The following is a 26801-nucleotide window of genomic DNA, read 5'->3' as shown; positions in this document are numbered from 1 at the left end:
TGAGCAAGGCCAGGAGTGATAGGCAAGTGGAAGTTGGTACAGGATAAGATACGAGCAGCAAAGTTTTGGATGAACTGATGTTTCCAAACGTTGAAGGGTAGGGAGCAACCCATGATGAGCATTTGAAACAATCAACCATCAAGGGACGAAGCTACTTGCTACAATAACCATCCTTTCCTTTAAAGTAATGACAGTGGAGAATTGTGTACACTTAAGAAATTACGTGCTTATCCGGTACAGAATTATCCAATCTTTATAACCTTTTCCTGAATAACTAAACTTCAAATATATAGAATCAGTATCTTTTTAAGAATGCAGTGCTCTTAATTCCGTCTGTGGTTATGAGCGTAAATGCTTAACAGTAACAAAATACTATTTCCAATCTCAGTATCTTTTATAAGTTTATCTTCCCAGTATGATGGCCCCTGTTTGTTTGCTGACGTCTACTTTGGTGTTTCAACCCTGGAGTCTCTCTGGTCACAGAGCTGGGAACATGTAGTAGATCTCAATTGTATGAGTGCACAAGTCACACCGTAGAGAGTTTTCACGTGATGTTTCATCATGTGACCATAAAAATATTTACAAGTACCATTCTATAGCTTTGCCTTGTGTGCTCAAAACTGTTTTACCTTCAAGTCGTACTTTCCCCAATTCTGCAGTGGTTATTTTAATCTGAAATCTACAAGTCATTCCCCTGTGCCTGCAGAGCATAAAACACCAGCTATCAGAGTTGACTTGCACACTACTCTTTAAAGTAATTAAAGGACGTGGCAGCTTAAATTACTGACCATGACTGGCATATTCTTTTGTTACTTAATCAATAGTTCTTGAGAAAGTTCTCTGCCTCACTGGCGCTCATTTTTCTGCAGGCTTTTGTTTGTTATCTAGTCTGTACATAACACGATAGGTTTGATATATCGTGTGTGACAGAAGAAAAACAGCCAAAGGCTAAATAAAAGGAATAACAATTTTTTTGTCTTATCGCACTATCTGCATGCAGACTATTGTTTGTGTTTTGATTGGTATCCTAACAGCAGGTTATTTATAATTAAGGCCTAATGCTTTGATGCTTCTTCAGAGAAGCCTAAAGGATTTTAAAAGCTTTGAGGTTTTGCTATAATATGTTGCAGAAAAACAGCTCAAACCTGCTAGATTAAGTTGCTTTGGATTTTTTTACTAATTATAATAAATAAAAGTCAGGTTAACATGTAATTAAAATGTATCTTAAGGGGTTTTCTTTCCCTAGCAGAATGCACATGCTTCTACTTTACGTGCTAATCTCCAATGTTTTCTATATCAATAAGTTAACAAAGTCCATTCACCAAAAACATTTACCACTTAAAAAAGTAAAAAAGTTAACATCCCTCTCCAAGTCACACGCCATCCTAACTTGAAAATTCAATGCCACCCGGTCAAAATCCTGATGCTTCCTGACTAACTGCACTGTGGGTATGCCAAGATCACATGGATTTGAGATGGACAATAATGCAGGCCCTGCCAGGAATTTCCACATCCCATAACTAAAAATTTCTAAGGTCTTCAGATACTGTAGTTCATAATTATGCCATGCAATGCGGCAATAAACCATGTTGACTAAATTCCCATCTTTGACCTTGGCCTCAGTTAATATCTGATATTAGCCACAATGGGAAAGTGGTGGGATGGACATGAGGGCAGTTTTTAAGAGAGTTGATGGGCCCCTTTAAAAAAAAAAATAATTCAAGGGGTATCAGCTTCACTGGCTAGGGCAGCATTCAATGCCAATCCCTAATTGCCCTTGAGAAGGTGGCAGCTTTTTGAACTGCTGCAGTGGTATCCCTACATTACTGTTCAGGAGGGAGTTCCAAGATTTTGACCAAGTGGCAATAAAGGAAAAATGCTATATTTCCAAGTCAGGATGGTGAGTGACATCGAGCAGAACTTCCAGCTGGTGGTTTTCCAATGTATCTGCTTCCCTTGTACTTCTAGAAGGTAGTAGTCGTGGATTTCGAAGGTGCTGTCTAAGGAGTCTTGGTGAGTTCCAGCAGTGCGTAGTGTAGATGGTGCACACTGCTGCTGGAGTGAATGTTTGTAGAAGGGTTGCCAATCACACACTTTGTCCTGAATGGTGTCAGACTTCTTGAGTGTTGTTGGAGATGCACACATCCAAGTAAGTGGAGAGTATTTCATCATACTCCTGACTTGTGTGTTGTAGATGGGGGACAGGCTTTGGGGAGTCACGAGGTGAGTTACTCGCAGCAGGATTCCTAGCCTCTGAACTGCTCTTGTGGCCACAGTATTTATATGGCTAGTCCAATTTAGTTTCTGGTCAATGGTAACCCCCAGGATGTTGATATCCTGTGGGGATTCAGTGATGGTAAGGCCTTCGAAGGTCAAGGGGCAATGGTTGTCTCTCTTGTTGGAGATGGCCATTGCCTGGCACTTCTGACACAAATGTTACTTGCCACTTGTCAGCTCAAGCCTGGATAAGATTCAACTCTAGCTTCATTTGAAGATGGATTACTTCAGTATCTGAGGAGTCATGAATGGTGCTGAACACTGTGCAGCCATCAGCGAATATCTCCACTTCTGACCTGGTGATGGAAGGGAGGTCATTGATGAAGCAGCTGAAGATGGCTGGGCCTAGGACACTACCCTGAGGAACTCCTGCAGTGATGTCCTGGACCTGAGATGACCTTCCTCCAACAACCACAACCATCTTCCTTTATGCTCGGCCAGTAGAAGGCTTTCCTCAAGGTAAGGCACCCCGTAGTTGGAAGATTTTCCAGACAAAGAGCTGCTGGCCAACCAAAGGCTGGCAGCTATATTGAACAACTGTGCCAATGGAGAGTTAGTAACTGCTGCCAATGTACTCAGGATCTGTATTTCAACCACAGCTGCGTAATCGCAGGAGGGGGAGCCGGAGGCTGGGGGCAGTTGGGGAGAAGGGGGGATTGGCAGCAAGGGTGGGGTGGTTGACTCACTGCAAGCACCCCTTTTCCCAATGCCAGGTCACTCAGTCAGTAACTGCTTGTCTTTGAAAGAGGGACCCCTTTTCTGGGAGCTTGCAGGCAATACTGCAAGGGTTTGATTGTCATTCCTGCTGCTCTGTTAATATCAGTGGCCATGGGATGAGGCTTTTAATTTGGCATTAATTGCACTCTTAAGGGCCTCAATTAATGATGAGGCAGGAAGGCCATCCATGGGGCTTCTTGCCACAAACCGTCAGATGAAATCCCCTTCAGCCACCAAACTCATCGCAGGAGAGGGCATTAAGTTCCACCCCAAAATTGGTTTGACCAATCTATGAAAGAATGGTTAAAATCCAATGCCAATTCTGAATTCTACCCCGCAGCCCCTTTCTGTGAAAGAGGGAGATTAAGATTGTGTAAATGTGCAAAATGTTGAGTGAAGATAGAGTTTAGTTTGACTATGATTGGTCACAAGCCAAATAGCTATTTAGATTTGGTTCATTCTGCTCGTTTACAAAGAAGGACTGCTGAAGTACCAGAGGCTCACTATAACAATGGATTTGGTTCAGTAAGCACAGTAACGTAAGTGGCTGTCTTCATTGCTGTATGTGTATAACATTTCACAACTCTTTGAGAACAGCGTCTCATTTCATAGCTCTTTATTGACCCACTGAGTTGAGGTGAGTTTGAATCATTCATATTTGATTTGAGTATCTGGGCCAAGAGGCTCTACTTTTGGCACAATTAATGGTCCAGATGGGCTCCAAATTGCATTTGTTTCATAAAGTGGATAGTTTGCTCGGGTTTCCCCTTTAACTCATTTGCACATTGCCAGATGACAAATCTGGTACAATCAGATGCATTTTAGAACGTAATTTTGTTTTAAAATTTTTGCATTAAAAATACCTCTTGGTATATTTAAGAGTGCTAACCTGGTGCCATTTTACTAAAACAGTGGAAAATGGTTTATCACAAAAAATAAGTACCATTAATCAGAGTCACTAATCCTCGCCCTATGAGTAACCCGATTATATACAACCGAAAATGGCTTTTATAACCTGTTCAGAATCATTTACCATTTACACTGACCAAAATAGTCAGTATCTAAGTGCAGAATCCTACGGCCCATCGCAACGAATCGGGACTGGAAATGCAGCGAGCCGCTTAAAACTTCATTGACTTCAGTGAGACCAGAAGATCCCACTGACAGGAGGGCCCCAAGTAAACTTCTTCAAAAAGCTATTTAAAGGTTCCTCGTAGTGTCCTCCAATTCTTTGGAACTCTCCCTCAACACGTGGTGGAAGCAGACTCTTTGAATATTTTTAAGGCAGAGGTAGACAGAGCTTTGATAAACAAGGGGGGTGACAGGTTTTCGCGGGTAGGCGAGGAATATGGAGTTAAGGTTACAATCAGATCAGCCATGATCTTATTGAAAGGCGGAGCGGGCTCAAGGGGCCGAGTGGCCTACTCCTGCTACTAATTTGTATGTTCAGCGGGACATTCAAATTGGTAATGCCCATTGGTCAGGTGCTAACAGGCGCTGTTTGATGTCCAAGATGGTGTGTGCAGCGCACATACACACTTCTGTGGAGAGATGCACCAGATGCAAGATTGGTGTGGGCATTAGCATGGGTGCAGTGAGCGGCCATTGGAAGAAAGAAGCGTAGGTAGGTAATGATGCAAATCACTGTGCAATACTAGTGCCACTATTCTGGAGATTACTGCTCTCACTAATGCTATTTTTTTAGCCTCATGTTCAGCAGCAGGAAGGAGCCCCCACCAATGCACCTATTTAGGGGTTAGTTGCTGATTGATTTCTTCTGGCCATTGCTCCATAGTTTGCTGGTGGAGGTCACTGACACTCCCTTTGGCAGAGAGAAGCAGGCAGCGCAAGCACACAGCTTTGCTAGGATAGCAGACCTCCCCATGATGTAGAGTGCCATTGATTGCACACACAGTGGGCACCACCCCAGAACTGAGAGAGTTTCTATTTCCTCAATCTCCAGTTGGTCTGTGACCAAAGGCAGAGATTTATGCATGTCAATGCCCAGTATCAGGCAGCAGCCTTTGTTCTGTGCATTCCACTGTACCAATTGTATTTAAGCTTCCATGACAAACCTGAGGGTGGTTACTGAATGATCAGGGCTATCTGCTGACCACATGGCTGATGATTCCAGTGTGCAACCCACATGCTTACAGTCTACATACGCACAAATCCTATGTGATAGAGCAGATCATTGGCACGCTGAAACAACCCTCCCATCGCCTGGACCATCCTGGAGGAGCCCTACTGAACTTGACAGACCAGGTTTAAGATCCATGGTGGTCTGCCGCATGCTGCACAACCTCACCAATGTTGCCTTTGTCACCAGCTGCACGGCAAGCAGTTGAGGAGCAGGAACATGAGAAGGAGGAGGTGGAGAAGGCAGAGGCCACAAAGTAAACATTCCAAATCAAATATATGATTGAGAGTGAGTCACCTAATCGCTCTACTATACTCTGTCAGTGCCTGCCTTTGGTGTAACTTTGCCTATCCCAGTGCTCCTGGTGCAGTGCTACCCTGGTGGCTGCAGCATGGCTGGTGGAAGGCTGTTGACTTTCAGAGGAGGAGACTGCAGAAAGTCCTGGGAGCAGCTCTGGGCCTAGAAACTCCAGCCTTGCAAGGCAGTAGTCTTGGCTGGTTAGCTGGCAAAAGCATGGTGGGAGTGGCAGGAGTGAGAGGATGAATGGTGCCTTCCTGAGAGAAGGTAGCAGGTCTGTGCTTCATGGAGCCACTGTCATTCTCCCGTAGGGCGGTGCCTCAGCAATCCCTGAATTATGTTGCAGGATAGATTACTGGTTTGCTTTGACTCCCTGTAAACCATTCTGTATTGTAATGCACAGCCATGATGGCAGCAAACTGAGCTTGTGCGACTTCGATCTGACCTTTCAGTGCAGAGGTTGGGGGCTTCTATTTGTACTGCAATGGAAATTCTACATTGGCCACCAGATGCTACACCACAGTTGGACCCCAGGTATCCTCGTGGAATTGGCCACCAGCTCCATTTGTAAAAGGATGGGAGCCAAGCTCTGGGCAAACCTCAGCGCCAAATTGATATTGGATTCTCCCATGCTACTTAATATTGATCACAGCTTTCCGACACGCCAGTCAATGCAGCAACCTTTTGTGCTGTGGATAGCAATCAGGCTTATTCTGTAATTGGTCACATCAAAGTGCTTATCTGAGTCCTCTGCTGCAGAACTCCTGCACAACCTCACCCTCCGTTCAAGTGGCATCCTTGGTGACCATTTCCCACTTGTCCTGGCTGCAGGCCACGCATGCCCAATGTCCCACCACATGTAGATCCCGCCTTTATGCTATCCTCATGTAACGTGCTGTGTCAATATCTGAGCTGGTAACTGCAAGTGCAAAATCAAATGACTATGCCAAGTCTTCATTGTCACTGAAAGCTTGGTGTTCCTCCAGAACTGGGCCAAGTTACAGTTCTTAGGTATTCAAAAGGAGAAAGGCATGAGGGTAAGGCTGTGGTGTGGGGGGCGGGTAGGGGCAAGTAAGAGGCACATGATTCTGCTATCTGCAGCTTGTAAATCAGAAGAAAGGGTGGGATGAGGTGGGGAGTAAGGTATGAGAAGAAAGATGAAGTGCAAGCATGCTGTCATCTTCAGTGGTTCCACTGACCTTGGCCTCAGCAATGAGTGTGCGGAAAATGAGCAGGAGCAGGAGCGAAATTCTCCATCCCGCCCCGCCACATTTCTGCCCCGACCCGCCGGCGGGATGCTCCATTACACCGGCCGGTCAATGGGGTTTCCCATTGTGGGGCAGCCCCACGCCGTCGGGAAACCCCCGGGCGCCGGCAAAATGGAGACTCCCGCCGGCGGAGAATGACGCCCCAGGTGTCCCATTCAGCCAGCTCCTGCTGTCTCTGGTTGTTTCATAGGTTTCATAGAATTTACAGTGCAGAAGGAGGCCATTTGGCCCATCGAGTCTGCACCGGCTCTTGGAAAGAGCACCCTACCCAAGGTCAACACCTCCACCCTATTCCCATAACCCAGTAACCCCACCCAACACTGAGGGCAATTTTGGACACTAAGGGCAATTTATCATGGCCAATCCACCTAACCTGCACATCTTTGGACTGTGGGAGGAAACCGGAGAACCCGGAGGAAACCAACGCACACAAGGGGAGGATGTGCAGACTCCACACAGACAGTGACCCAAGCCGGAATCGAACCTGGGACCCTGGAGCTGTGAAGCAATTGTGCTGTCCACAATGCTACCGTGCTGCCCTGTGCGCTACCTTGTCCTGCAAGAGAGAGGAAAGTATGGCAGTGAATGTGATACAGTGGGCACGATTCAGTGGACGCTTTATGCTCGAAGGAGAGCGCGACAACCTATTAAATAGCAGGAGAGGCCACAAACAAGAACCACAGTGGGTGCCAGTCTGTCTGCAATCCAACAGGCCCACTCCCGTAGGCGAAATCAGGATCCTGCTGTAGCATGGCGAGAAACCAATAACCACCATTTAAGCCCAATTAATGGTAGACATCTCCTATCCAAAGGTCTCCCGTGATCTAATCGCTTCCACAGCAAGTGGTCCGCTGGCGCTGATTTGTACTCCTTTTTAAAAACATGAACCTGGAGGAGGGGCTGCTGTGGGGACCCGAGCAGGTGAGTAGCCATCTTTGCTCACAGTACCAGGGTCATGTACCCGGCCTGTGGATGGGTAAGTGCAATGGGGAGGGGACCAGCGCCCGGTCCAGGTAACGTTATATGCGGATGCCTGGGGTACAGGTTCAGTGGTCCGGGGAGCAGGAGCCTCTACTGCAGAATAGGTGCGTGAGCTGGGCGTGCTGAGTTGGTGGGGGTGTGGTAGGAGGAGAGCAATGAAGGCATTGGAGCGTCCAAGGATGGAAGATATTGCTGTTTATCAATCTCACTCCCTCTCCCAATTTTTTACAGATGTTGAATGGTATTGACGATTATCTGGACCTCACAGAACATTGCTCTAGTTTTGCTGCTGGCAGGCCGGGTGGCCAGACGCTGGAGATAGTGATGGCAGCAGCATCTTCGACGGAGGCTTGAGGCAGTGGCCCATGTGCAGGACCCGCCCCACACCCTGAGGAGCCGGCCATCCGTCGGGCCAGGGTGAGACCAGAGTAGGAGGACCGCGATGGACCAAGGTGTACAAGCGTCGCTAGTCTTTCGAAAAGATGACGGATAGCTCGTGCCGCAGGAGGCTCCTCCTCAGCAAGCAGACTGTGCGACACCTGTGCTATGTCCTCATGGACTTGGCACCAGATGGAGAAAGAGGGTACCCACTCCCAGTGGACTTCAGCGTCACCGCAGCCCTTAACTTGTACGCCTCAGGATCATTCCGGAACTCGAGCTGGGCTTGTGTGGAATCCCACAAGCTACAGCCCACAGGTGCAGCCAAGGGGTCATGGATTCCCTGTTTGCCGCAGCCAACTATGTAAACTTTGACATGGACCAAACCCAATAGGCTGCCCGGACAGCAGGATTCTCCGCTATTGACAGAAGCCCCATGTCTACTTGCGCACACTGGGTCATCGGGGTGAGCCGTACCTCAACAGGAAGGGGTTTCACTCCCTGAACATCCAACTCGTGTGTGACCACAACCTGAAGATCATGCATGTGTGTGCACGCTTCCTTGGGAGTGTGCACGACAGCTACAAGTGTGCAGGACAGCTACATACTGGGGCGGTTGGACATTCCCGGCCTCTTCGAGGACCACCCCAGGATGGCTGGTTAGCTCTTTGGGGATAAGGGGTACCCGCTGAGGACCTGGCTAATGATGCCAGTACGTAGGCTGCTGACCGATGCAGAGACCCGATGCAACGAGCCCCGTGCGGCTACCAGGTCTGTCATTGAGCGGTGCATTGGACTGCTGAAAATGCGGTTCCATGCGTCGACTGGTGTGGTGGTGCACTGCAGTACACCCCCCAAAGATTTGCCTGCTTTGTGGTGGGCCTGTGTCCTCCACAACCTGGCACAGCTGTGGGCGACGTGCTGGAGGCTGAGGAGGAGAAATATGTGGCCACCTCCAAGACAAAGGAGGTCGCCGAGGACCAGGAGATGCTGGACCAGGAGTGGCTGGGGAAGTTCCCGGGGAGGAACCAGAGGACCAGCCAGATGCTGGAGGACAGGAGGCAGCGGCAAGATCCCTGGAGGCCCAGGGAGGCCCTCATCATCGCTCACCACATAGGCCTGTTTACATCAATCCAGGCTACTGAGGCCGTGTAGGCACTATCAGCAGGTCACTGTTGAGGGCAAGCGGATGAGGATATCCCGCTGAGCACTGGTGCTCCACAAACTATGCCATAGTCTGACCCCAGCCTGTCTGTTGAGTGCTTGCTCACACCCATTATTGCACACGGGGGATCCAGGACCCCCATGTCTGGGGAAATGGGGCATTTCATTTGGCCCGCATTGTGGGAAAAAGTGCCAGAGGAGACGTACTGGCTATGGTGAAGGATGTTTAATGTCTCCCACATAATAGTGCCCACCACTGCCCCGATGGTGCTGGCTCACTCTCCCCAACACCCCCCCCCCCCCCCCCCCCCCCAATGCCCTCTCAGTTATCCTCGACGTGCCTTCCGTGCTCTACTGCTGCGACTAGGTGTCTCCCCAGCCATCTACTTACTAAGTCCCGTGGCCTTCGATGCCCCTGGCGTCGCTGGTGTCGTGAGGGCCTTGACCCACTTTCTGGCGGCACATGCAAGTCGGACATTCTGACAAGGCTGTCATGAACTGAGCCACGCCATGGACCCTCCACTCATGCTGCTGACGTCATGTACCAGACTCTCCACTGCAGTCGCCACCCTTGCAGCGTTGGCCTCGGTGCCATGTATTGCTGCCGTTATCTCCTGCCCCCGTAGCCTCTGAGACTCTTCCAATCAGCTATGGAACTGCTACAGGGTCGCTAATGTGGACAGCATAGGTGGGCCAGGGCATGGCTCGGTGCTGGGCAGGGGCGGTGCAGGTGCATTCTTGTTTGGGGGCTGGGGGCGTCTGGTGCCAACTCTCCTGTGCGGCCGGTTGTTGACCTTCTTGCTGCACTGGATGCCAGTCCTCCTGACATGCTGCTCTAGTTGACGGCCGCTGCCATTTCCTCCCAGGTGGCACTGGCTGACCTATGGCTGACCCTCCAGGATCCTCGGGGGAACAGAACATCCTTTTTGGCCTCAACTGCCTCAAGGAGTTTCCCCTGGTCTACATCCCTGAATCGTTGGGCTGGGCATCAGGTGCCAAGTATGCGGGTTGAGTGGGGTTGGCTGTGCAAGGGCAGTTTAAGTGCTGCTCTACTTTAGCAGGGGGTTGGTGAGCTGGTCCCGGCGAATCAGCTGGCGAGCCATGATTTGCGGCGTGAAGCCCGTGGAGCCTCCTTAAGTGGACCAATTAACGTCGGATTGCGGTGACGGCCTCGGCGGACTGAGCAGCGGGAAGCTGGCGGACGTTCCCACTTGCTACCACATTTAGAAACTTTTTCCTGCCGCGTCCAACGTGATTGGGTGACGTGGCTGTCATGGTTGAATAACTGTCACTGTGAAATCTGGGAGATGAGGTGTGAGGCTTGCTGACGTGCTCAGCGTGTGAGGGTGTGCTGAAGCAATGAATAGGACTTTTAATGAGTTGTGACTTACAAATGTTTGTTGGTAGGTATGAGAGTGAGAGTGTGGTACAATGAGCAGAGTGTGGTGCAGTTGGTGGGATTTGAAGAGCGCAAATCTTACCTTGACCACTTGAGCTTCTTGCAGCACTGCATCCAGGTTCATGGGGCTTGACTCCTGGCATTGAGTGTCAGGGCTGTCTGCTTCAACTGCCTTTTGCCTATAGCCATGATGCACAATCAATTACACTCAAGACGAAGTGACTTCATAACTGAAGGCTTTAATCGACTAGAACCTGTTCCCCAGCAACTTCGGTACAGAAAGTGAAGGCTTCTGGGACAGCACTGGTTCTTTTACTCTGCCTGTCAGGGCGGAGCTACGTATCAACAGCCAATGGTAAACTCCTAGGTTTAACCAATGGTCATCAGCCTCTTAGGTACAGCAATACCTGATAATACCACAAGCCAGAATTATCTGGACCTCGACAGTGGATACTTCCGTGGCCAATGTGGCAAGCCATTCAAACGTCCATTAGCATCAATGGGACCGGAATATCCTGCCAGTGGGATGTGCTGGAAAACTCTGGCCGGTGTGGCTGGAGATCCCTCTGACCCTCTGTGAATACTTTACACCTCCTCCACCATAGCCTCCAGCATCGCATCTGAAAACATTGGAGCCCACATTCTCCTATGCTGTGCCATTAATCAATATTTCTGGGACAGGTTCAGCTCACAAATGTCTCCCAGTACTGCCAGCTACCACAACGTGTCTCTGCTTTAAGAGATGCGAGCTGGGTTTAACAGTTGCAGGCTAGGATTAGCAGGTGCTAGCCACTCACAATAAGGGCCCCCTGCTCAAGGAACCATTCAATAAATAGTGTGGTTAGTGCTGGCTGGCTGTTGCTATCACATAAAACAGCAAGCATCATGAAGTTGGGCACGAGCAGAAAAATCTATCTTTGAACAAAAGAAAATACTCCCGATCTTTTCATCTTGCTGCACATACACATCAGTTCTGTACTGGGATCACACTTTACATGTAAATGTGCATCTGAGGTACAGGTGACTAAATCCTAAACATTTGACTCCGCTTTCCAAAATTCCCAATGATCCCTCATGATTGTGAGTGCTACTCTAAACAGGAATTTCACAGAACTTGATGTCGCAAAGTTGAACTTAAAGATTACCTCACTTTAAGCTGCCAATTTACTCTTCAAAACCCAATATTTGAATCAAATAGCCAAACCACTTTTTCTCATCGGAGCCTTTTGAATTGTGGGGTTTTGACGCAGCGGAAAGTCTGATTCACTCTGAACTGTGTATTGAGAGTCCTCAAGTGTCAACTCACCTCAACATCCTCTTTAGCACTATTAGATAATTTGAGTTGTGCTTCTGCCTGTACAAGAGACATGTGGATAATGTGTTGCTTTAAAGTTGTCCCGATCCATTTGTTAGCTGCTGGGGGTTGCTTTTGATTTAGCAGTAAGTTGCACTTCTTCCCATTATTGTCCCTGAGTAAACCTCCCTCTTCCACGCATTAATGCTCACAGTGGCTAGTACTGCTGCCTCAGAACATTCATGCTGAGAAACAACAAGGGCCCAACTCTTTGTTGTCTGCTAGAGTACAAGTGTTGTATTTCTCTAGTATTTGCATACTTTGATTAATGAACATCTGGTGTTGCACTGTCACTGGGGAAAAGCTGGATGCCAAACAGTTCATTATCTTCTATTATTTTACACTCTATTAAAATGACAGGTTTCAACAAGCATCTCCTGACAAAGTTAGTTTATTAGGAAGAGCTTGTTAATAGAACATTGTCCTCCTATTGCTACTGTTTCAAGTACATCAAGCGGATGTTTAATGTAACATCTTGTTTGGAAGTGTAGTAGCACTTTGTACTTCTGTGTTGCACATTTAAAAAAAACTTAAAATAAGATGATGAAAATACACAGGCTTTGTCCAATCTGTTTTCAAAGTTTTGTGGTAAAATAGATTCACAAATATAACTATTTGCTTACAGGGCATGCTGCCCAGCAGATGGTGTTCATGATGGTCAGGAGGATTGCAAGTATCTGTAGCTCTCTGGTTGTAACACCTTTCAGTGTGAAATAGGGCATCAGCAGAGTGGCACAGTGGCACAGTGGCTAGTACTGCTGCCTCAGAACACCAGGAACCCGGGTTCGATACTAATCGCCATTCGGCCCATTAGGTCTGCACCGACCCTCTCTGAAAGAGCATCCTACGTAGGCCCACTCCTAGATATTCCATCGGTCATGCTCGACATCCCTTTCAAAGAATGGAGACAGGATGGGAAGACGCTAACAGTCGGGGACTTTTACATGGGGGACAGACTCGCGACACTGAGCGAACTGACGGAGAACCTGGAACTACCGATAGGACAGGAACTTAGACACCTCCAGGTAAAGCACTTTCTCTGCAAGGAGAAGGTAAGGTACCCCAGGGGCCCCGGGAACTACATTACTGGAAGATCTGATAAACATCGGCAGTAAGAAAGGGGGCAACTGCGGGAAAATCTACGGGCAGCTACTGGACTGGGCGAGACTGCCACTGGATGAAGCCAGATGAAACGAACTGGAGACAAAAGTTGGGGTGGGTACTCTGGAGCGAAGCACTGGGCAGGGCCAACTCCACCTCCTCCTGCGCAGGGCAGTTCATGCAGTTCAAGATGGTGCACAGATCGCACCTGACCATAACCCGAATGAACAGGTTCTTCCCGGGGGTGGAAGATAAATGTGAATGGTGCCAGAGAGGCCTGGCCAACTACACCCACATGTTCTGGACTTGTCCTAAACTTGTATGGTTCTGGACAGTCATTTTTGAGGCAATGTCCAAGGTTGTGGCAGTGAGGGTGGAGCCGTGCCTGAGAAATCTTTGGGGTAGCAGAACAGCCAGAGCTACACATGGGGAAGGGGGCTAACGCCCTTGCTTTCGCTTCCCTAATCGCACGCTGGAGAATCCTGCTCGGCTGGCGATCGGCAGCACCACCCACAGCTGCAGACTGGCTGGTAGACCTGGCGGAACTTCTCAATTTGGAAAAGATCAAGTACAACACCCGAGGGTCGGAAGGAGGCATGGTGGCAGTTCGTCAGCCTGTTCCAAGACCTGTTCAAAGCCAACAGCGACTAGGGAAAAAGCACGAGATTGGAGAAAGCAGACCGGGGCACACAACTCTGAGGGGAAGGGGGGAAGACGAGAGGAGGAAACTCAGCGGAACTACAGGGAGAAGCATGGGGGTGGGGGAGGCTCTCCCCCCACCCCCCAACCCACAAGGCCGGCAACAGAAAACATAAGGGGAAGGGGGGGGGGGAAGGAGAGAATAGGAGCTAGGGGACAGAACACCCTGAACGAAAGAGGGGATTGACAATGAGGGGCCAGAGAGGGGGGACAGGGAGAGAGGAAGCCCCCCCCCCCCATTTCAAGTGTCTTATTCTTCTCTTCCCTCCTTTAGATTTCTCAAAGCTATGCAGGAACTGCCAAATGATACTGCCAAAGGTCTGCACCTGGGGCACTCTGGGGCCTGAGTCAGAGCTTAAAAGGAGCATGTGTGGATGCATTCCCGATTCCTCCTTGCCCCTCTATCTCAGAACAAATATCTGCTTCTTAACTATTGCCATTGTTGCTTAAAATGGAAATGGTCACTGTTTGAATTTTCTGACATCAATATACTTCCTTTGACAGGGTACATCAATGTCTTGAACTGTTTCCAATACTTATTTCATTCAATCATTTGGCCCCTCCATCCTTTGCTCAGCATGGACATGGTTATTTACCGCACATCCACAGAATGATGCAGGTCATTCAGCTTCACAGGTCTCTGTTAGTGTTTATAAGAGCATTAAAAATACGAGCAGAAATGGGCTATTCGGCTCCTCCAGCCTTCTTTAGTAAGATGATCTCAACTCCACTTTTTTGTCTGCCCCACATAACCCTTGACTCCCTTGCTTTCAAAAATCTGTCAATTCGTCTTTGAATATGTTCAGTGATGTGGCTTCCACTGCCTTCTGGAGATGAGAATTCCAAATGCTAATGACCCTCTGAGAGAAGAAATCCTTTCTCGTCTCTGTCTCAAATGGAAAGGACCTTATTCAAAACTATGCCCCTGAGTTCTAGATTATTCTCCACAGATACATCATCCCAGTTTACTTTCCCCAACCTTGTTGCCATAGGCTTCGATTCCTTTCTCCCTCATGTACTTTTCTAGCTTCCCCTTCAATCACTCCATGTAGTTTCATGGAGATTCAGTAAGTTTCATGTTCTAACTATCAATTAGTTATCAGCTAGAGATATATATATTGAATCAAACAGTATTATGTAAATTCTTCTGGCTGCGTGTTGTAGTGTATGTGAGTCCCTTAAACCAGTGAAGTATAAGGACCAGAGATCATGGCCCCTTTGTCCATCACTTGATGTCAGCACACAGCATTGTTTTCCCGCTGGCCGATTCTATGAGGTTGAATGTTGATTCACACGTGATACACCCACATTGCAAATAGGTATATCACAGGACAAAGAATTACCAATATTGCAGGAGGTCCCCTGAAATTACATACAAATGGATCAAGCACTAAGCTCACCCTGTCCGGAAACATGTAAGTAGCATCATTAACATACTCTTCGACACAATTAAATTGCTGTGATTTGATTGACGCCTTTGGGTGCTCATTTTACTGACATCATTATTTATACTGATCCATTGTGAGAGAAAGAGCTGGCCAGCATCTAAAATTCTCCAGGCTTGCAGTTAAAACTAAAGATTCTACTCATCATATTTACCCAATAAAAAATTCCAGTCTGCCTTGTTTTTAATTGCAAATCCTGCTCCAGGGACTGGCTCGCTTGCTTAAGAGGCAGCAATGTTCCATTCACCACTGAACATACTGCAGTCAATTATGGTAATGAATTGTCAATAAATATAAAAATTTAATATAGTCGGCTCGGAGTGAGTGGCAGATATGGACTTGCCTCACAGACAAATCTGCTACCGCTGCAAATATTAAGTGCAGCTGAAAGCTGCTGGCAGGCGGACAAGCCTATAAGGACCTACAGCACAGCTCAGGGAATTACCAAGCCCAATGGACATATCCCACGTGATTGCATTTCACCGCGTACTTTGAGACGTCATCAACATGAACACTGTAAAATACTTCACAGTTAAGATCAAAGGTCCATATTAAAAATGAACACAAGAAAGCAAATTTGGAGTTCCTCTCAGAGAACACCATTTCCTAATGAGGTACTCCTTTAACAAGTATTGCGTACTTCATATCTGATTGCTAGGATTAAATAAGGGTTGTGGGAAACCACACCACAAAGAATGGCTTTGGGCTGTATCCTCTATTAATCTGTGCTCCATTGTTAAACCACAAAACTCATGAGTAAGCACTTATCTCCTCGCTCAGAGATTAAACAGCATTTCATTTCCGATGTGGTCAAATCTGAAGTTGAAGCAGAGAACATAAAGACAAATCCTCGGAATAAAATCGGCACTGTGAATTACAAATTTTAAAGATCAACTTGTTTTGTTTTTTCCAGGTGGATTTCTCTGTAATCGCCTCACAGGCAGGGAGCACTCTCAATAATCTCATGAGTCACGCTCAGGAGCTTGTACTGAAACTTCGCTCCTTACAGCTTGACCAGCGAGAGTTTGTATGCCTCAAGTTCCTTGTACTCTTCAGTCTAGGTAAGCCTATCCTATTATCATTCAACCTCATGTTATTGCACTCAGCTGGACTCCCTGAACTAAGAAAGTAGACTAGTTGGCTCTCAGGTTAAAAATTTATGGGCAGTTATGGAGGTATTTATGCTGTCAATCATTGATGTAGGGAAAAGGTACAAGGCAACTTCCATCCACCAATCTACAGAAACTTCTGGATGATAGGTAGTCCTATAAATAAAACATGGGATAATCTTTGAAATGATTGATGTACATAATTTTATAGTTTGCATTATTTTTCAACAGAAATGAGAACTGAATTTGTCTCCTCTATTGAGTCATAACAGAATTCATGGAAATATAAATGCGGAGTCACTTTTTTTCACTCATTTTCTTAACACATATTTTTATATTCAGAGAATAGCAGTGTGGTGATTGTCCCTTTAAGGGCAACACAGCGGAGTCAGGGTCACAAGGCCTGTGTGACCAATTGGGACTCTGGGTGTGGAATCATCCCATAATGAGAGAAGCTCCGAGGCAGAGACATTTTGGGAGCGAGCTACAGCCATGAGGGTGTTGTGCAATTCTTATTAATAAATACCTTTTGTATTCATTAATGAAGGCTGTGAAAGTGCATCTTTACAAGCAGGTGTCTGTGAGTTGTTGACAGACAGCAAACTTAATGAGTTGATAAGATTATCTCATAAATTATAAGAATAAGCCCAACTCAGCTAATAACCATTATTCAAACCCCCAAAGAGAGAAATAATTGCCACTTTTTATGTAAAGGATGTGTGCACATGCATATTTGCTCACTCTCAGCAGCCGATGTGTAAAAATATGCGACTTATGTACTGTCCCCCATTTCCCACCTGAATGTAAAAGTGAACATTTTCTAAGTAACATAAAAACTGGTCACACAGTGATTGTTTTATTCTGTTTACATTCCTGTGTTTTATTCTGTTTGCATTCCTGTCTTTTGATAGTGATGGTTGCTGTGACTGCCATTGATGGCAAGCACGTTACTTTTAGTTGATCCATAATAATATACTCAATGGGCAAATCATCGTAATGACACCAATGCAAGTTTAACAAGTGATTTATTGGCAGTGGGACCATCACATTCATCACCTAGAAAATAACAAGTCAGTATATGTGTTTACGAATATCCAGAATATTATCAATATATGAATCTGCATAATTTATAGATTTAAAAAGGTTGCTTCCTCCTATCATTGGAATGGTGCTAGGCATCACAGTGGTTTCAATTCCCCCTCCCCAACAAAAGGAGAGATTTAGAGACTGTTACTTGATCAACAGCACCCTGTTCCCGGCCACTACTGTGGCCTTCACTAGGTTGTTTGGCGTATCAAATTAGGCGGCTGTGAAGCAAATGCATATCCAACCTACATATTTCAATTGGGATCCTTTGATGCCCATAGGACCTTTTAATGCCTTTTTAGGACACTACTGGGGGAAGGGTGCAGCACAGATTCCATCTCATCACCATCTGACAGCCCAGTCAAAGAAGAGCCTGAAGTTAAATATTCCTGTATTTATGGTGGGCCAAGAGGAACATGGATGTTCGACTCTGGAATCAACAAAAGATTTTTTTAAAACAGGATGTGGGGAATGGGTTATTCTTTTGAATAGCTGATCTATGCATTCCTTTTACTGATTCTGGGACTTTTCATAGTTTTCCTCCAGCAATTTCTCCCATTTGTTCCCATCTCTCTCCAATTCCTGATTCCACTTACACCGTTCTTATAATCTTTCTTTTATTTTTCCTCTCAGCTCTATAGTTAATTCAGTAAACGATCTGGAGAGAAACAGAATATAACCGGTACCTCACGTCCCCTTGCATGGATGAACAGTGTTTCCCTCATTCTAGTATGATATTGATGACCTGCTAACTTCCATTGTACTTTGTATGATCATAATATGAGATGGCCAATCGAGGTTGAACCAGAATTGATTGCATTTTGATTGTTAGTATTCTGGAATCTACCCCATTTGCATTGTATCTTTAAGAGGCCAATGGAGGAATGCTTCATGGAGAGAAGTGGCTAACTTTTATTATCTAAATGAGCAATGCAGTATTACGATCCCAGACTTGACTTGGCTAGGATACTGTTCCAAAACGCCAATATTTTAGTTTATTTTGTAAGACTGTGCAGAAAGAATGATTTGCTTTAGGAGTGATTGCATGAAAAAATAGGGCTTTGGAATTTTAAAACAAATCTTTATTATGATTACAATGTTAAACTCTTTAACTTCACACCCAAAAAGAACAGCTTACATTTAACCCTTAACACTACTCTCATTTCCCAATTAAACAACAAGAAAAGAAACATGCAGCTCTCAATCCATCTTAAAAAATCAGGAGGACATAGAGTAATATTGCTTTGCAGATCAGATTTTGGCCCTGGTTAGAATCCCTGCAGACGCTGGCTGAATATCTTCAAATAGCTGCTTCAACTGGGTTGTTTCAGCCTCTTCCTTGTCTTCAGACAAGACTGCTCTGCTTTTAAATATTATTTCTCTTTTTTAATCTACCCTACTGGGAAGGAAAACTGCCTTTACTTGTGGTTAAAAAATATAAACAAGGGTTGCTAGATCAGACTTCAACTCTTTTCTCCAAATGATCTTTCAAAAATCTCTCTCTAAATCTCTTATCTCCCACCCAGCACTGGCATCATCTCCCCAAGCTGAAATACAAATTAACTTTCCAGGGAATTAAAGCACAGTAACTCCCCAGGGACTCTCCCTAGTCAAACCACAGGGCATTAGCCCAGATTGAAAACCGCATTCCTCTGTCAATTTCACATTCTGTCTGCTTAAAGCTCCCAGGACCTGCAAAACAGAATTATTTAAATAAAACAGGATCACTGCAATCAATCACACTCTAACACCAGGCTTTTAACCCTTAAATTGCCCAATCACATTTCTCATCTAATTTTCCTAAAATTCTCCTTTCGTCACAGCAGAAAATTAGTTGTTTAATTCTGTGGGCGGTTTGGCTTATTCAGTGATATGGGGAACAAAATACTTTTATCCAACATTAATCCATTGAGCATTTCAATCATAGTTGAGGAGCAAGCTAAATCTCCATAAAGGTAGATGCTGAGTGGGAAGAGGATCATGAGTAAGAAGTGTGAGTATTGGAAGATCATGAAATGACCTGAAGGAAACAGGGAGGGAAGGCCCACATTCATATGATCACTGCCATGCCGTGGTACATAAGACCGGTACAGCGAATGGAGATACTTCAGTAATCAGGAGCACCAAACTAAAATTCTCTGAAGAGAGGGAAAGCGGTAGAATTATCAGTCATTGTGAACTGCCCACATCAATCAATTGCTCAGTCCATCACAGATTTTGAGTCATTAACAGTGACATTTGTGCAGATTTAGCTCCGTCTTTCCTGCAGACAAACTGTCCATTAAGATGAATATTCACTTGAGAGACGGACTGAAGCAGCAGCTCAGTGCAATGTCCCTTCAAGTCTGGGACTTGTGTTCAACTCAGGCCCAGAAAAATAGGATTAAACTCTGCACAGTCAGCCATCGATATAGGCTGTCTGTGAGTGACCTCAACTTCTTGTACATCTTGTACATTTGTAATTGTACATCTCAATTAGGTCACCCCTTTAAAAACACGTGTATAAAGGTATGAGGGACATTGATGGGCTAGATATGAAGAAACTTCCCCCTTAGTAAAGGGGCCAATAAGCAGGGGGCAAAGATTTAAGGTAAGGGACAGAAGATTTAAAAGGGATTTGAGGAAATATTTTATCACCCAGAGGGTGGTGAGAATCTGGAATTCACTGCCTGAATGGTTGGTAGAGGCGGAAACCCTCACAACATTTAAGAAGCATTTAGATGAGTGCTTGAAACGGTGTAGCATAGAACCATAGAATTTTCAGTGCAGAAGGAGGCTATTCGGCCTATCGAGTCTGCACCAGCCCTTGGAAAGAGCACCCTACCCAAGCCCATGCCCACGCCTCCACCCTATCCCCATAACCCAGTAACCCCACCCAACCACAAGGCTACGGACCAAGAGCTGGAAAATCGGATTAAATAGAAAGGTGCTTGATGGCCAGCACAGACACAATGGGCCGAAGGGCCTCTTTCTGTGCTGTAAAGCTCTGTGAGTATGACTTTAATTTGGTTCCCTGTGTGCAAGGGCACTGGGAGCCAAAGTGCAAGTTATCATAAAAATGGGAATCCCACTCATATTGGAGGAAAGAGAAATATAACATCAAGGGATGGTTGGTGTTAAAGCAAGTATTTGAAGCAGCACAGAGGGCGCTTCAGTCAGAATCTAGTCTTGCTAAGTATGATCTGAAAGCACTTGATGCTGACATTGGGAGGGAGAGTCCATAACACTGCACTGATACCCTTCACTTTCATGAGGCAAAAAATGTCATCAGTGGCAAATGATATAGTAAACATCCAAATAAACAGAAAGGATTGAAGTCCTAATCCGAAAATCTTTTTCAATGTCCATTCAGCGTTTACACTGGATGTGAAGTAGATAAGATAAATTACTTGCTATTGATCCTCTCTATTTAGAGATTCTTTACTTAATCAAATATTTAGGTGGAATACTGATGTACATCTGACATATGAGCAATGTGAAATGTGGTTTCAGCATTCCATCAACACCTATTTCATGTATTAGCTTGGATAGGCAAACGAGCTGGGTGTGTTTGCATTATAAGAAGCAAAAGCACAGTCATGGTAATGATGTTATCATCTTCTAGGCACCAATATCTGTGCAGTGTCTTCAGCATTCAGCAAACGTGAACTTATATCCATTTGCACAGGACCTCTGTGCTAAGGCTTGCATACATGTGTATTGAAGTTATTCTCCATTCAGAGAGAGGACCAAATGGTGTGAGAAAGCTGTTTTACTTTCCCAAACCTTGTGATTGCAGTGTGCGCAGAACGCGGATTGTTAACCAGTTTCCCCAGTGACGTTGGCATAGTCATTACTTGTCGTCACTGTGTAGCAGTCATTTAAACCTAGCATTGGACATACAAGCAGTGCAGATATAAGTGTTGTGCATCAGCAAATTTGCTTTTTTTTTCATGGGATGTGGGCATCGCTGACAAGGCCAACAATTCATTGCCCATCCCTATTTCTCCCTTGAGAATGTGGTGGTCAGCTGCTTTCTTCAACCACTGCAGTGCATGTGGTAAAGTTGTTCACAGTGATGTTAGCCAGCGTGTTGCAGGATCTGGACCAAGCGACAGGTAATGAACAGCGATATAGTTCCAGTTCAGGATGGTTAGTGACTTGGAGGGAAACATGGATGTCTGATTCCCATGAACTACTCAGTACCTTCCAGTTGGTAGAGTTGCGGGTGCCCTCATTGTACCACAATCTCATTACATAGACTCATTCATTAGAAGCCTGCTCAACAGTGGTTTCAAAAGGTAACGATTGAGACGTTACAGAATCCAAGCAAGTTGAATTTTAGGATACTGTAATAGTTATGGAAAACTCAACAGCTGGCAACCATATATGAGTAAATGTTTTCAAGCCCTTTGGTACAGTTTGAGATTGACTTTTATATGACAAGGTAATATATCCTGGCTTCCTGTGAGATGTTGCAAACGAAACTTGGGAGCAATGCGGTACTTTTCTTCATGTTAATATTACACCTGTATTGAAAAAAGGTGAACAAAATTCTATAAATTACATCAAAGAACATGGCCTCTGCATATCATATTTAAAATGTTTGATCCTCTCTCACGTTGGTCATTGTCAATTTTGGCACATCAAGCAAGTCTCATTTCTATTGAAATAAGCTGGAAGGAAAAGTCCGGCTTGTACTTTGAGGCTAAGCAGATATGTAGAGAGCTCAGGTTTTAATTTCAGGGATAAATCCACCTCTTTCCTCCTCAGAATTTGATTATAAAACAAATGCATCCAGGTCAGTTGAAGCTGAAACATTGATATATTGAGATTCAGCGTGAAATTGTAAAACTGGAGGAGCTAGGTCATTGAACAAGATTCTGAATATCATCTGCCATGGTGAAAAGTTGGTAAACCAACAGCATCAATTTGGAGAGAGCTGTGACAGTGAGGTTTCATTAGATGGGTAGCAGGATGACTAAAGTGCAGTATTTCATGTAATTCAGGTAAAGTGACTTTTTCATGGACTGGTCAATGATTGGTCACAGGCCGGTGCACACACCTGACAGGATGTGCATGTGCAGGATGAATGCCTTAAGTTTTAAAGGTCGTTTGCTCTTGCTCTGAATGATAAATATTTATGTCAGAAGCACAGCATTCTCTGCCATATTATTGATGGCACACATTTACCTCTTAACAAGACTGCTCATAGTAAAGGTACTGACTTTAGTTTATTATCTGCAATGTAAATGTATGGGGCGGAGGATTGCTAGTGCATAAACTGGAGCTGTTTCATTATTTGGCCTGACTCTGGTTTGTGAAACTGTATTCAAATACTGAATTACCTGTTCCACAATGAGCAAGTTAAATAACTTTAACGATTAGATCACTCTTGTGCTCAGAAAATATAACGGTGTCATTAACCATGGCTCCTTGCCCGTTTACTTTCTATTAAAGGTTTGTTGGCTATGTGAGAAGCTGTTATAAGGATGTAGCATCCATTTAGTAGGAAGCACCGCGAAAAAGGTCCAAGGTGTGAAGACACATCGAATTACATATGATCTTACGGCACAGAAGCAGGCCATTTAGCATGTGCCAGTGTTTATGCTCCATACGAGCCTCCTTCATCTTGCCTTACTTCATTTCACCCTATCAACACATCCTTCTATCCCTTTCTCCCTCATTTACCTATCTAGCTGCGTCCTAAATGCGTCAATGTTAATCACCTCGGCTGTTACACGTAGTACAGAGTTCCACATTCTCAGAGTAAAAATGTTTCTCCTCAAATCTTTGTTGGATTTATGAGTGACTACATTATATTTCTGACCCCTAGTTTTGGACTCCTGATGAGTGTGGTATTTCACGTGTTAAAGTGCCAATAATTCAGTCACAAATTCAATATTACATTAAGCATATTTTCAAGCTAAAAACAAGAAATCAAAGCAATTCATGTCTTGTTTCCCACTATTGTGGAAACCATGCTGAAGGAGTCACTTTCGGTTTAACAACAACATGTACTTATCCAGCACCTTAACATAATCAAATGTCTCAAGGTACTTCACAAGAGTGTTAAGAAGCAAAATTTGATACCAAGCTGTATCAGGCAATATTAGGGCAAATGGACAGAAGTTTAGTTAAAGAGTGTCCTTAAGAAGCACCTTAAAGGAGAAAAGAGAGCTTTGGATGGACTTCCTGAGCTTAGGGCCTAGGCACCTGACGGAATGGGCAGCAATGATGGAGCAATTAAATTTGAGCCAGAATTATATGAGCACCGGTTACTCATTTGGGGGATCTCGGCATCATCCAGCAGGGGCCATTATCATAAGTGGCTAGCACTATTTAAAACTAGCCTGCACATTTTAACAGGGAGGTGTATTCTGACTGGAGCTGGCGATGGTGGTCATGCAGGAAGTGATTCAGACCAGAACAATATTGAGGAATCGCACAGCATGGAAGAGCGCGGGCTCCAAGGTTATTGGATACTGCACTAACGACCTTGCTAAACAGGGTGGGAAAAAGGAGCGATTTCTTGTAACTCCACTGGGAAGGAGGTCCTCTAGACACATAGACAGAAGGCTATGGGAGCAGATAGCAATGGAGGTCAATGCCAAGAGGTTTGCCACGAAGACCTGGATGTAGTGCCGTAGTTCATATGACCTCACACGAATGGCCAGTGAATACATCTTCAAATTCCATATCCCAGCAATTGTATCACAAACCTCAGGCACTGCTAAACCCACTCATTTACTAGGCCTCCCACTCGCATCTCCCAGCTTGAACATACTGCTAACTATTCAATTACAACAGACACAATACTCAAACGGATTGCACCACGCTCACTGAAGCACTTCTTTCTTTCTTGTAGGACACGCTGGGACACAACCATAGCTGGAAGGAGTGAGCTGAAGGGGAAGAGCTGGAACTGCATACCCTAACCCTGGAGGAGATGATGCTGTCATCTTTAGGTTGATTATTTACTGAGGCCATGGCCAGCAGTGGGGCTGAAATCATTAAGGAAGTCAGAATGCTCATACCTAACCATAGTTCTGACATCCTACCACCTCATTCCACACACTCTCCTCATTTACAAGTTGCAGATGGTGTTGGCTGTGTCTCTAATTTCTCCCACTCTCCCCACTCCACAAGCTGAATAATATGGGGCACGTGGTTTGCCCACCACCCCCACCTCTGTTCACCCCCTCCCTGGAAACCACATCGGCATGGAACCAACATGCTCCATGCCAACCCACCCCACAGCCATAAAGCACTGTGGGCATGAATAATGTGGGCTAAGTGGGATTTTGGCTCCTTACTGGGGTCAAAGCCCTGCCTTCTGAAGCAACCGGTCAATCGGTTTGGCCAGATGTTTCATCAGTCCTGGAAGCATCAGGAGGACATCAGTGGCTGCTGCTAGGGCTGATGATGAAGAAAGGACCCCAAGGCCTTGGATCCCAGGTATAGATAAGTCTGGAACTTGCGCTGGCAAGGTTTGGATAGCATAGTGGGGGTGGGGTGGGAAGGAAATGGGGGGTTTCATCTAAGGATTGGACGCCCCACAGTCGCAAAGAGCCCCCAAAGAGCTAATCCCCCCTTCCTTCCATCCCTTTTATCACTTGAGGTAAAAAAGCGGGCTTCCTGCTCCCATTCTGCCACCCACACCAAGTGGATTATGGCATGGGCAGCGTATTATCAGTCATTTGCTTGCTAAAAAGTTTAACTTATCCTTAATTGTTCATTTAAATATGGCAGATGGATGCCAAAGTTGGCAGCCTGCCCAACCCTTGTATTATGGGGATGAGCTCAGGGATCGCTAGGAAAAAGGTGGGATGGGTGCCCACCCATTGTACAGCTCCCCTCCATCTCAAGAGGGACAATGTAGCCAGGTAGTGGAGCAATGTGGCAGAGTGATGATGAAAACGTAGCACCACCATTTCATTTCCCACTCGCAGCCACCAGCTCAGATACTGACATTGTGCATATCTTCAAGGATGGATTAAAAGCCAAGTTCTCATGTACTGGGACAGCAGCCACGTGTGGACAGCAGTCAGGACAGGGGGAGAATACAGTTAAGGTGCCGCTTGTCAGGGTGAGAGCATACCAGCAGTCCATTGCAGTGAACTCACACAAGGGGCTGGATTCTCCGCAGCCCGACGCCCAAATCGAGCCGGCGCCGGGACAAAGAATCCAGTTTGACGCCGTGATCGGGCCCGGCGCCGGTTCGGCGATTCTTCAGGCACCGAAAATCAGAGGCACCGTGGAGTGCACCGCGCCGCCAGGGTGCCATTGCCAGAGGTCCGCTCAGCAATCCTCCGCTCCCGACCGGCCGAGTTCCCGATGGCGTGGAACTAACCATCTATTGCCGGTCGGGATGCTCGCGTGGCGGCTGCAGACTCAGTCCGCAGCCACCCTGGTCAGGGGCGGGCGGATCGGAGGCCGGGGGGGGCCTTATAGGCAGCCGGTGATGAAATGTGCAGGGGTTGAGGCTGGGGCGCGTGGCCGATCGGGGGGTCTCTTTCTTCGCTGGAGGCCGCCGCGGTGCGCATGCTCGGCCTCTGACCCGGAGGTGCAGGGGCCCGTATTTGCAGCAAACGTTGCGAGATTCACTCCAGGTCCCTGCTAGCCCCTTGCAGGGCTATGAATTTGTTGAATTTATTTGCAGGAATTTCAGGAGTAAAACTCCACCGCTTTTATGCCGGCGTGGGGGCATGGTCTCAATTTCGGAGAATCCAGCCCAAGGACTTTGGGGAAGCCTGCAGAAGAAGGCTGATGGCTGTATATAACAAAATGATTGGTTCATTGGGAAGCCTACCAGGGAACCTGTAGTCATGGAGGAGCCCGGCACCAACTTGGCACAAGCACAGAGCTTGGCTCCCAGCCTTTCCATCAAGGAGGTAGCAGCCATCTCCATTCACACACTTGTGGACCCAAGCATGAAACAGCATAGATTGCCTGATGTTGCAGCTTCCATTACAGCACAAGCAGCAGACACCCTATATTAGAGTGTTGCAGTGGAGGCTCAGACTTCTGTTATGCAGCTCAGTTTGCTGCCATCATGGCTGCGAATACCAGTGTTCACCGCAGTCCAGCAATCTGTCCTCTAGCAGGTTACTACCATTGTTGAGGCATCTCTTTCCCCTCCCCCAACTCCAGCTCCTTCGCCATTGCCCACCCAAGGGAGTGGCTGTGGCTCTGTGATGTATAAACATTACCCCCCCCCCCCATTTTTGTGTTATACATTTAGAGTGCCCAATTCATTTGCACAGTGGACTAAACAGCTGGCTTGTAATTTATTACAAGGTGCATGGAGGCACCTTGCCGAAATGTGGCGACTAGGGGCTTTTCATAGTAATTTCATTGAAGCCTACTTGTGACAATAAGCGATTATTATTATTATTTATATTTCC

The 26801-nt window shown here is 46.1% G+C and overlaps 1 protein-coding gene across 8 annotated transcripts in view; it reads left to right on the top strand.

Annotated features, from left to right (window-relative positions):
- Positions 1-26801, top strand: part of nr5a2 (nuclear receptor subfamily 5, group A, member 2) — a 289477-nt gene that overhangs the window by 151267 nt on the left and 111409 nt on the right. For all 8 annotated transcript variants that reach the window (XM_072511429.1, XM_072511426.1, XM_072511430.1 and 5 more), the window contains one exon: positions 16134-16281. In XM_072511429.1, the coding sequence (XP_072367530.1) occupies positions 16134-16281 (148 nt within the window). The remainder of the gene's footprint in view (positions 1-16133; positions 16282-26801) is intronic.

The sequence above is a fragment of the Scyliorhinus torazame genome, chromosome 7, assembly GCF_047496885.1.
Source record: "Scyliorhinus torazame isolate Kashiwa2021f chromosome 7, sScyTor2.1, whole genome shotgun sequence".
In the NCBI taxonomy this organism is placed as follows: Eukaryota; Metazoa; Chordata; class Chondrichthyes; order Carcharhiniformes; family Scyliorhinidae; genus Scyliorhinus; species Scyliorhinus torazame.
Note: the sequence above shows the minus strand (reverse complement) of the source record. Positions and strands in the feature narration are given on the sequence as shown.